The sequence below is a fragment of the Vulpes lagopus genome, chromosome 7 (assembly GCF_018345385.1).
Source record: "Vulpes lagopus strain Blue_001 chromosome 7, ASM1834538v1, whole genome shotgun sequence".
NCBI classification, from domain to species: domain Eukaryota; kingdom Metazoa; phylum Chordata; class Mammalia; order Carnivora; family Canidae; genus Vulpes; species Vulpes lagopus.
In genome coordinates this window covers 67,873,999-67,886,410 of record NC_054830.1, presented here as the reverse complement: position 1 = coordinate 67,886,410, position 12,412 = coordinate 67,873,999, and the positions used below count along the sequence as shown (strand labels likewise).

The window sequence follows — 12,412 nt, the reverse complement described above, 5'->3', positions numbered from 1 at the left end:
CCATGTGGGATTTTGGTGAACGTTTAGTGAATTTATATATAAGGCACTTAAAAGAGCAAGAGCTGTAAGAATTATCATCAGCATCACATCATCATCATTCAATACCGTGGCTTCAAATATCATTTATGTACCAATGACCCCCAAATTGGTGTCTTCAGCCCTGATGGCCCCTGAACTCCAGGCTCTTGTATTCAGCTGTTTTCCTGACATGTCCACTTAGATGGGTGTCGCTTCCACACACACATGTCCACGCTTCTATTCAGGGCGTGAATAGAAGTTTTGGTTTTCTGCTCTTCTAGCGCTTGTCCTTCCTCTAGTCCTTCCAATTTCCAGGTGTTGAGACCACCATCCACCCTTTTGCTCAAATCAAATATCTATGTCATCTTTAATCCCACCCTTTCCCTCATCTCCCAGATCTAAGCTATCAGCAAGTCACATTGACTCTGCCTCTAAAATGCACCTCACACCTTCCATTTCTTCTGCTGCTCCTCTGTTTTAAGCTAACATTTTCTCTCCCCTGATGGTGTAAGAGGATCCAACCACTCATACTTTGTAATTCTGTCCCTGCCAATCTGTTCTCTTCCTATGGTGCTTAGTACAAATGCCACACTCCTTAGGAGTGTCCTTAGGACCCTGCCTAATCTGGCCCCTGCCGTCCTCTCCATCTCCAACTTATGCTAGCCTCTTCCCCACCCCCGCTCACTGTAGTCCAGCCACTTGTCATTCTTTCTGGTTCACAAACGCGCTAAACCCTGCCCCACATCTGGGCTATTACACTTGCCAGCCTCTCCCACCTGAAATTCCCTGCCTCGGATCTCAGATCTCAGCTTTTCCCACCAAAAATGTCCTCTGCGGGTCCCTGTTTGAAATACTGTCCTGCCTACCTCCTGCCATGCGTGTATCGCAGTCTGAAATGATCTTGCATCCTTGTTTATTGGGACAAAAGCTCAGTGATACTGGGGACTTGCCTGTCTTCCAGAGCAGTGTCCTCAGGGCCTGGCAGTATGTGTGGAGCATAAGGAATGGATGGGGACACCACTGCTCCTGAGGTGGGGATGCAGGAGGAGAGACAGGTTTGTGTGAGGATGATGAGCTTCTTGTCGGATCAGTGTTTGGCTAGCCAGTGGGAAAGCTTACGCATCTCCAGGCATTCGGATAGTTACAGGTTCTCATGTGGGGCTAGTCACATTGTAGTCCATGGACCAGCAGCATCATTGACAGTGTCGATGTGGGAGCTTATTACCATTCAGACTCCTAGGCCCTATCAACATCTCTAGGGGTGGGGGTGGGAATCTGTGCTTTAGGAAGCTTTCCTGGTAAACCTTATGCCTACGGTCATGTGAAGGGCCTTGTTCTCCTTTTGTTTTCCAAAGCTGGACAGACCTGTAGAGCAAGAGCCAGATGAACCCGAGGGTCTCCATCCTACTCTTCAGGAGCCCCTGCCATGGCTCCCTTTACCCACTGCCAGCTCTCTGCTCCTCCCTTGTCTTGACTCTTCAGAGTTGCATCCAATGGACAAATGTGAAGTTTGATAGTTTGATAGTTAATACCTGTAAGCTATGATGCTTTTTTTTTTTTTTTTTTTGCTATATGTTGTTTGCACATAAAAAATGAAAGGTTGGGCAGCCCGGCTGGCTCAGCAGTTTAGTGCCGCCTTCAGCCCAGGACCTGATCCTGGAGACCGGGGATCGAGTCCCACGTCGGGCTCTCTGCATGGAGCCTGCTTCTCCCTCTGCCTGTGTCCGTCTGTCTGTCTGTCTGTCTCTCTGTGTCTCTTATGGATAAATAAATAAAATCTTTTTTTAAAAAAAAGGTTTTATTTTTAGTTTTCACTTCTGCTGTGCCTTGCCTGTCACTTGTCTCTGGAACACTCAGGCAGCCAATGAGGGCCAGAACAGTATAGGGAAACAGGTGCTTTTGATGGGCGTGTGTGATCAGAATGAGCAAGTGCATTATATTACAAGGCCCTGACACAGCTGACCCTCAGAGACAACAGGAGGGGATCTGGGGTAGGGATTTGGTGGTAAATGTATTTGAATTGGCGGGTTGCCCTAGCAGAATTACTTTCAGGCCAAGTGAAAAAAAAAAATCAACTTTCCTTTTCTGTTTTTGTGATGTCCAAACACTTTAGTGAATGTCTTGTTTTGTTAGAGTCTCTCTTCTTGGCTCCAGCTGTTGGGGGTGTTTTGGCGACATCACTGCCTTATCCAGAGAAGAGACAGATCCAAGGGCACATGTACTTTCGGTGTTCGTGGTCACCAGGCTGCTTTTGTCAGAAGTACTGATGGATGGCTAGGGCTAAATCAGCCAGAAATGAGGGGCTAGACCCTTTCCTTGGTGGTAGGAAGCACAGTGGGAAGAAGAACTGAGACAACATTCCCAGGAGCAGCCACGTGTCACGTTTCAAGAAGCCCCAGTTGAAGAGCATCCCTGCTGGGGCAGAGAAAGCTTGGTCTGTGCAATGGCTGCCTTTCCAGAAGGGTCCACACACCAAGACCGAGGTAGCCAGTAGATCTGTCTCCCAAAATCCTAATAGGGTTTTTACCCTCTCTGGGTTGAACTAGGGGAGTATCAAACATTTCAGCTCAGGGAGCACTGTGGAAGTGTGACACACACCCTTTCCCGAGTAATTAGAGTGACGGAAAGTCAAGATTTTCCAGTTCACCCATTTATTCATCCATTCCCTGATACTGGGCTAGGTGCAGCAATGAAATCCAAAGGCGAATGAAGAACAGTCCCAGCCTTTGAGGAGCTGGGGGTGTTGAGGGGGAGAGACACAGAAAGAAAGAATTGGAGAACAGTGTGAAATACTCCAGAGCGTACTGGAGTATGTTCTCTGCTAGATGACACAGGGCAGAGAGCCTGTGGATCCTGCCACCTGGTGGGGGGAAGGCTTCCAGGTGACATTTTACCTGCACTTTCTCAGATAAAGGGAGGAAAGGCCAGGGGAACAGCATGAGCAACAATAATTAGCATTTCTCTGGAACTAAGTGTGGGTTCGGCACTTTTAGCCTATGAACTCATTCAGTTCTCAGGACAAGCCTGGATGGGGCTCTGTCATCATGTCCATTTTACAGATGAGAAAACTGAGGCATGGTGAGGTCCATGAGACTGTCTGAGGTCACACAGCTAGTAAGTGGAAGACTGATTCCAGAACTCAGGCTGTTAACCACCGCTTGACCCAGCCTCTCACTCTGTGTGAGCGTGATGTCTGCGGGATTTTGAGCGGAGAACAGTGGTTTCAGATTTTTTTCCTGGTAGCCCACTTAGGAAGAGAAACAAATTTAACTTTCCAGTGGAGAGAAGCATCTCTGGGACAGAGCTTTGGAGAATGCCGTAGTTTGCCAGGGCTGCTGTAACAAATACAGTGGCTTACACAACAGAGATTGTGTTCTCATCATTCTGGAGGCTAGATGTCCGACATCAAGGTGGCAGTAGGGTTATCTTCTCCTGGTCCTCTCTCCTTGGATTGGAGATGGCTGTCTTCCTCTGGTGTCGTTACATGGTTTTCTTTCTGTCATGTCTGTGTCCTGAGCTCCACTTCTTCTAAGGACACCAGTTATGCTGGGTTAGAGCCCATCCCAATGACTTCATTTAACCTTAAAAGACCCTATTTCCAAACACAGGCACATTATGGGGTTAGGACTTCAGCATATGAATTGATGGGGGATGAGGGCCATAATTTAGCCCATAAGAAAGAGCAACCAATGTAAACAAATTGTACCATGAGCTTTTACACACGATTTTATATTATTAAACAATGCTCTAGAGATTTTTTTTTTTTAAAGATTTTATTTATTTATTCATGAGAGACACAGAGAGAGAAAGAGGCAGGGACACAGGCAGAGGGAGAAGCAGGCTCCATGCAGGAAGCCCGACATGGGACTCGATCCTGGATCTCCAGGATCAGGCCCTGGGTCCAAGGCAGGCACTAAACCGCTGAGCCATCCAGGGATCCCCTGCTCTAGAGATTTTCAAAATACTTTTTTTTTTTTACACTATCCGTAGTGGTGGTTGTAAATACACTCACAGGCACCATGTTACAAATGATGTATAGCTGTTTAAGTCTATTGGGGTGAGGGTAGTTCCTGCCTACAATCACGTGAGCATAGAGTCAGGAATAACTTACAAATGAACAAACTCACATCTTTGATTAATGGAAAGCCACAGGTCAAGTGCTATAAATACGCTTCTCTATGCACTGGTAAGAGTAACCAGAGTAACCAAACAGACCTCCACCAGTGAGTTATAATTAAAAACCAAGAATAACACCAGTGAGAACCATGGCTACCTGGACACCACCCTGATGTGTTGCTAACAAAAAGCCTGTTCAGAAGTGTAGGAATTCCAGCCATTGGGACTTGCTGCTGTACATCCAGCAGGGGCTTCATAGTCCTGTGTGGCCGCTGGATTTCTCTGTTGGGATGGTGAATCAGAACCGTTAATGAATTCTAACTTACTATAACTAAATGTAATTTTTAGTAACTCATTTTATAGCTTCATAATAAGTAGATTATTTCCTAATCTCAAGAAAAATGGTAGCCTCTCGAATTGTCTGTTGCTTATAAGAGCTACAGAAAGGAAACTGAAGTGAGTGTGAATTCTGTGTCCACAATGTCAGACAGATTCCACTCTCTCATTTCTGTAAATCGTGTTTAATTGCATAACCTGGCTCTTAGCCATTACAAGGGCTCCCTTTCCTTTGCCTTGCTCAGCCTGTCTGATGAGGTCAAACCAGATTCTGATCTAGGTGAGGCCGGCAGCCAGCAAACCCAGTGCTTACTCCATGCTTACTCTATGTGGACTGGCTTTATAGCCCTATGGGACCAGGCTGAAACTGGCCACATGCCCTGCTTCTGGCCGACTCGGTGATGCATCCTTATGTACTCCATTCCCATGACCCCCAACCTGCCCAGGGTATGCTCAGCTCTCATGCCCAGGGTCAGGCCTCTGCAAATGTCCAATAGCCACCGTCTGCCATCTAGGGACTATGTAATGGAAATCCAAAAAAAAAAAAAAATCCCCTCCCACGCCTTCCTTGCCTTGCTCTTTGTTTTAGAGAGTTTCAGCAGGCCTTCTTTTATGCTGTTTTGATTTCCCTTGTCAAAGCAGTAATCGCTCCCTCCAAGCTATTGACCTGAAACTCAAAACCTTTTTATTTTGGGGTGCCTGGGTGACTCAGTCAGTTAAGCGTCCAACTCTTGATCTCAGCTCAGGTCTTGATCTTAGGGTCGAGAGTTCAAGCCCCATGTTGGGCTCCACGCCTAGTGTGGAGCCCACTAAAAAGGGAAAAAAAAACCCACCTTTTTATTTCACTCCACAATATATTAGTACAGTGGTGCAAATGGGGTGCATGATTTTATTTTATTTTATTTATTATTTTATTTTATTATTTTATTTTATTTTTATTTTATTATTTTTTAAGATTTTATTTATTTATTTATTCATGAGAGACACAGAGAAAGAGAGAGAAAGAGAGAGAGAGAGAGAGAGGCAGAGAGACAGGCAGAGGGAGAAACAGGCTCCATGTAGGGAGCCCGATGTAGGACTCGATCCTGGGTCTCCAGGATTAGGCCCTGGGCTGAAGGCAGGCGCTAAACCACTGAGCCATGATTTTAATGCTGCCCGGTACATGATTTTAATACCATTTGGAGACCACTGTTGAGGATGGTTGGGAATTATTAAAAAGCTTCTAAGAAGCATAACATAATTTTTATAAAGCATTTTAAGATGGACTCGGTAGTGGGTGATCTTAAGGAATTATATAATGGAATTGTACTTGCACAGCAAAATGCCCTCTATGTTTCAGAGATTCATACTGAAATAGTTAGGGGTGAAATGTCATGATGTTTGTTATTTCTTAAAAAAAACTTTTTTTTTTAAGATTTTATTTATTTATTTATTTATTTATTTATTTATTTATTTGAGACACAGAGAGAGAGAGAGGCAGAGACACAGGCAGAGGGAGAAGCAGGCTCCATGCAGGGAGCCCGATGTGGGACTCGATCCCAGGTCTCCAGGATCACACCCCGGGCTGAAGGCAGGTGCTAAACTGCTGAGCCACTGGGGCTGCCCATGTTTGTTATTTCTTTTAAAATGCTCTGGTGAAAAAATATGGGAAAATGCGGCGGACTGTATCATTGTGAAGCTAGATGGGTTGCACTGGCATTCATTATATTGCTTCTTCTGTTGTCCTGTATGTTTTCAGCAGCTTTTTATAGTAGAAAATGCAGAAAAAAACCCCTCTGGTGTGGTGTGTGGCTGGGCCCGAGGGAAGTCAGGAGCCAAGTTAGTGAGGAGGCGAAGGTAGCAATCCAGGTGGACACTGATGAGGGGCGGAGCTCATGCTGTGGACTGAAGGGTATCATCTAGTATGTTCTCTTCCCTCATTCCCACAGTCCAAAGTGCTCCGGGAAAAATGGCTGCTGCAGGGTATCCCGGCTGGAACTGCCGAAGAGGAGGAAGCCAGGAGGCGGCAGTCTGAGGAGGATGAGTTCAGAGTCAAACAACTGGAAGATAACATTCAGAGGTAGGTGGTTCCCAGCGCCCCCCACCCTGACCCCCATCCCCATCCCCTGCTGGGGTCTTACAGCACAAGTGACCACTGCTGTCCTCTAGGGGACCCTTCTCAGTGCTGACCCCTTTGCCCAGAGCTTGGGACTTGTCTTCCTAAACAGAGTATGTTGATATCCTTTATAGACTTTTCCAGAGACCCCCGGGTTATTACTCTGAGTACGAATTATTGTACTGGACTGACCTTCGGTAGAGTGATGTTCTCCTGGAGCAGGGAGCTGTTGGAAGCAGCTTGCCCCTTCGCTGAACGCCCACCTTTTGAGTTCTTCCACCAGCTTTTGTCTTTCTCCTCCTACCAGTCAGGCTGTTGGCTGTCCTTGCTGCTACAGTGGGTCTGTTGCCTACATTTGATCAAATCTGAAGTGGGGAAACTGTAGCCGGGGATCTTAGAATCATAGAAGGGCTGAATGAGGAGGGCACCACCGTGAGTTATGTGCCTGCGCTCTAGAAACTTGCTTTGTAGTGTCTGTTTGGCCTTCTCAGAGGGTGAGTTGGGTTCCTTTATGGTTTTCCCCCGGGTTCTGAACATTTCCATCTGGGAGACAAGTGACCTGCCCGTGGCCAGGCTCACATAGGAGCAAAAATATAGGTTTGCACTTGCAAACTGTCATCGTCCCAGGTCCCAAGTCCCAGGACACCTAGCCAGAGATCTGGGATGAGGGTGGAAGGTGGTGATCAGAGATGAACCAAATCCCCCGCTCCGCCCCATTCCACCAAACCCCGCCTCAAATGTCAGCCTCGTGAGCCTCATCTCTTTCTCCTGAGGTGCAAGCTCTTTTAGAATATAAAGGGTAAGAGCTACCTCACTACCAGCCTTCAGACCCAGGCGTGAATGAGGACTGTGTGAGTCCCTGGGGACTCCAGTAGTGTCACTGGAGGGAAAAACAAATTGGCCGTGAGGCCTGAAGGCCTGAGTCCCTATTTGCTTAGACCCTAATGTCCCTTAAAGAGTTCTCAAGAGCAGCGTAGCTAAGTTTTGCTTGTGGGGGAAACTAGCTAAGAAAAAGTTTGTATGTGATGTGCATCTGTGCATCTGTGCATAGACATACACATACATGTGTATATGCACACACACACTTTTTTTTTAGCACGCAGTGGGTAAAAGCTAAACTATTACCAGCCCCTTTGGATAGATAGATCTCTATATATCATTAGAAGAAGAAAATCTTAGTCCTGGAAATAATAGCATCAAGTTCGTGAGGACAAGAACTTCTAGAAAGTGGGAAAGGTCTTCCCATCAGAAGCCCAGAAGGTAGAAGGGGAAGGGGCCAGGATGAAGTCATGAGTCCTGAGCCTCTAGATTCCTCTCCTCCCAAATGGCTCAGCTGACCGCGTCTTAGACAAGATGAGGGGGCCAAGGATTATTGAAAATGTTGACCGTAAGTGGAGGAGGAAAAGGCCACTGGGAGAAGTGGTTTCATAGGAAGTCTCCAAGGGAGCAAGTCCCTGGTGCTTTTAGCTGTGACGGTTGATATCATACAGCAGCTTCACTTTGTCTTTACTCTTGTTAAAAGGTCCATCATATTCCGGTCCCTTTCTTACTAGTTTTACATGATCACGACAGACAGATCTGGTGCAAAGCAGAAAGCTCCACAACTATTTGTTGGATGAAAAATTGGGGAGGGGTACACCACATATCAGGGGAGCTCTGCTGGGCAGAGGAAGCCTGGAAGATTATTCTCCAGGCTAACCTGGCAAAAATCCTAGGAGCCAAGTGGCTTGAGCAGTGTTCACTACTTTGGATGGGAAGGGAGGCAGTGTATAGATGGGCAGAAAATGTTGTTTCAAGTCATTTTTTCAAACCCTGAATATCTTTTCTCACTGAACCTCACACATTCATTCATTTCATCCCATGGGTGTTATAGATGGAAGACAGCAAGGATTTAGAAAATAGGATCAAATTAGTTCTCTGACCTATTCTTCTTCTTTTTTTAAATGGCATTAGAAAACATGATCTTTCCACCAAATGGGCAGTTTCACTTTGGCTTGTGTACACGTTTACCGTTACTCTGGCCTCACGGTGGTAACCCTTACCTGTGGGATGAACCATCACATGGAGAAACAATCTTAAATCATGGACAGTTTTGACTACATTGACCATGGGAATGAGGTAGAAGAGCTAGGGCTACTTTATTGTTCATGTGGGCGTCACCATATTCAGAAAAATAAGGAAAATCTCTTTTTATCTTTTGAGTCAACAGAATAAAGAGGTCACTGATGTATGCAGGTCAACCTCTTGGATCCCACTACAGAGACAGATAGCCAAGCCAGGAGGAAAGAAATCCTAGCAGCCTAAAAGGGTAGGGATGCGGGTGATTGGGTCTAGATTCGCAGGGCGTTTCCTTCTGCCACAATCATGGTCCTGCTGGACATTGGCCATTTGCTGGGGGATGAGCTATGTTCCCTGGAGCTGCTTTTCTGTAGGAGCAGGGCTGCTGGTGGGCATCATTTCCTCCTAAGGGCCCCCCGGAGGGAGAGGTTTCTTCCTATCCCGGAATTCAGTTTCTGCTTCTCCTCATTTTACTCATAGCTCATCTGCTGGACCGGTTAGCATCTTTAGGTTCCAGTGCCAAGGGAAGAAGGGAGCTGCCTTGCCTCTCCCCTTAATGTAATCTGAGCCACCTAAGCCGCTTTCCTTAGGCATGGTTTGGTTCTCTCTCACAGTCCTACAGCTTGAACACGCCCTACACGCTCCTTGGAAGCACGGGCCTCCTGCAGTCTTACAAGCTATGTGGACGGGCCTTCCCGGCTCTGCTCACTTTGGCTGAGCTCAGCCAAGTGACTCCAAGGCATAGATAGGTTGGACGAGTCTGAGCTTCCTTCCCCCTGCACTAATGAGCTAACCATGACTGTTTCCTTTTATGGCCATGGCAGGGGAGCAAGAAGACTGAGCAGAGACAGAACTGCCCAGAAGGCATTGGCCACAGCAAGCCAGCCCCCCCCCCCCCAAACCAAGGCGGGGAGACAGTCAAGCTTTATTTGAGGGAACCTTGGAATTGTGTGGCAAAGGGCACAGATTCAGGGAAGGGTAAGAATGGGTCTAATAATTCACACTTCCAGAAGTGTGACTATTCCATTGAAAACTGCAAGCAATAGAGAAAGTCTAGAAAAACGAATTCATGAGGAGGAAGATGACCTAACACAAGTTGCGGTTTCAGGAGGACAGAGAGAAGAGAATGAGAGGAAACTGGAGTGACTTTGAGATCAAAATCAGAATCTGATCTTCCTGTGGTAGGAATCCCGGAAATTGGCTACAGATCAAATGCAGAAGAACCACAAAATAAAGGAATTCTAAAGGTGACTTGCTTTGTTTGAAGCAGAATATCAATCTTTAGATCTTTAGATTTGGGTCCACTAATCTAAGTCACTCCTGTGCAGTAAATTAGATTCCCCTAAAGAGAGACGCATGGGGCACACGGGTGGCTCAGTTGCTGAAGCATCTGACTCTTGATTTCAGCCCAGGTCATGATCACAGGGTCCTGAGATCGAGCCTTGTGTCGGCCTCTGCACATAGTGTGGATCCTGCTTAAGATCCTCTCTCCCTCTCCTTCTGTCCCACCCCTCCCTCTTCGCTCTATCTCTCTAAAAAATCTAAAATATAAAAAAGAAGAGAGAGCAATGCAAACTGTTTTCAAACCATAAAGTATATGAGTACAGTTGTGCCCTGAAGGTATTATAGCCCTTGCTGGTGAACCAAGAGTAGCTTGAAAAACCTGCAGGAACAGTAGAGAATAGAAATCAAAAAGCAGGGAGGATGCATACAAGGAAAGATTAAGGGAAATCTGTGTCATTTCATTTGGAAAAAGAAAAGATATTAGCAGCCTAACTTGGAACTTCAGTGTCTGTAGGATTTAGGCCATGTCTTAATTCTTTGTGTCTGGGCCATTCTGAATATAATAAAGACTTCACATAAAGCATGAGACTTTGCACTTAAACATGTTTCTTTCCCTAGATACCTTCGGAAAGAAAGAACATAACCATCTTTCCATTTCTGAGTCTAAAATTCTTTAATAGTGCCAGTAGTCCTACAGTAAGTTCCAGGTTTACAGACATGTTGTTGTTGTTGTTGTTTTTTAACCAAAGTGTTATTTGTAAATTGGTGGTTGTTTGGAACTAAGAATGTTGTCTCTCTTCCAAGACTGTTATATGTGGTGCTCGGATTTTGAGGGCAGCCCATAAGGAGGGAGGGAAGAGGACAGGGGAAGGAAGAAGGGAGAGAGGAATGAATGAACTAGACTATTAAATGCTGGGCATTACAATCGCTGGGGAAGCTTTATTTTTTTTTATTTTTATTTTATTTTTTTTACTGGGGAAGCTTTAAAAATATATATATATATATATATATATATATATATATATATATATATATACATTATTCCCAGGACTTATTCCAGGAAATTTGGATTCAGTGACCCAGGTGAGAAGCCCTGGAATTCATGGTTTTTTAAAGAGTGCTCCAGATAATCTGTGCAAATCACAGTCAGGTTCAAAAAAGATTGCTGTAAATGGGAAAAAGAATAGCCCACAAATAGAAAGTAATTAAGAGCACTATAGCCCTGCAGTGATTCTATCTGGGAGAAAAGAAGGAAAGGACTGGTCACTGCAGTGGATAAACAGATGGTCGTTCTTTTGTACAACTTTTCCCTGGGCAGTGTCAGGAGAGCCCAGCCTATTGATTATATTCGTGGCTCTCTAGAAACCAAAAGTAAAAGGGGCTAAATATGGTCAGAATTGTTGAAAGCAAAATCTGTACAAAGAATTCCTTCTTTTAAAAAAAAAAATTTCAAATGTCGCAGCTTCTTTCTGTTTATTTCCTACTGGAGTGCCGTACTGAGAAAGCTCAAAGGATTTTTTCTCTGGCTTGGGCCCATTGTCAACCGCTGTCAATGTTGTCACTGTGTGCAGTGGGTCGCAGGGACCACATGTGGGCCTTGCATTTATGCTCTTGGAGACTTCTGGCAATAAGGCCCACCCTAGCCTTGTGTGTTTCACATCTGCTCCAGTCAACAAGTCTTGCTGCTTGCCCTCTGATTTTCCCACTTAATAATTCTCTAATTTCATCAGATTTTATTCACATGTTGGAAACAGCACTCTAGTGCTCGCTCCGGCAGCACATATGCTAGAAGTGGAATGATACAGAGAAGATTAGCATGGCCCCTGTGCAAGGATGACACACAAATTCATGATGCTCTGAAATATAGAGTCCTTAGCTTTCTTTGCTTAGTGAGAAATAGGGAAGAAATTTGCTCCCCCGCCCCCCCTTGGAATTACCCCAGTGAAGTTGAGAAACTTCAGGGAGTAGTAGATTATCTAGCTCTGCTGTTATCTTGCTGTGTGACTCTGAGCAAGGCTCTCACTCTCTCTGGTCTCAGTTTCCTCATCTTTTCAGAGTCTTGATCTTCCGGGTCTGGTATTCTGAGAGTCTCTAATTTAGGAGGTTGACTAGAGATGCCTTTTCTGAGCAAATGTACCTGTGCAGAGAAATGCTCCTGCTTTTAGAGACAGGCCAGAACTAGGGAAAGAGGTGAAGTTCTCAGGAGACCAAAGCCCCATGTGTGAATCACTGACTCATCCCGGCAATGACTAATTCATCTGATCAGCTGTCAGCGCTAAAATATGTCCCATAAAATATTGATTGAAAAAATATCAAAGTGCCAGCTGCCAACCTAGGGAGGGGCTTTACAACTTTTTAAAAAGAAAGTTCAAGATGCAAGTGGACCAGCTCATTTCTGCTTCTGAATTAAGATTCTTGGAGCGCTTCTGTTGGCCTCTGATGGATACTAGAATTCACTTAGTTTTCCACATTCTTAAGAGGCTTAAAGCAGAAGACTGGAGGCAT

General features: G+C 45.4%; 1 protein-coding gene and 1 non-coding gene across 6 annotated transcripts in view; both read left to right on the top strand.

The window, feature by feature from the left end:
- Positions 1 to 12,412, top strand: part of PALM2AKAP2 (PALM2 and AKAP2 fusion) — a 331,425-nt gene that overhangs the window by 74,630 nt on the left and 244,383 nt on the right. For all 5 annotated transcript variants that reach the window (XM_041761309.1, XM_041761307.1, XM_041761308.1 and 2 more), the window contains exon 3: positions 6,399 to 6,529. In XM_041761309.1, coding sequence (XP_041617243.1) covers positions 6,399 to 6,529 — 131 coding nt within the window. The remainder of the gene's footprint in view (positions 1 to 6,398; positions 6,530 to 12,412) is intronic.
- LOC121496316 lies at positions 11,669 to 11,775 on the top strand. Its single transcript, XR_005989149.1, has one exon. It is a non-coding gene; the product is annotated as a U6 spliceosomal RNA (small nuclear RNA).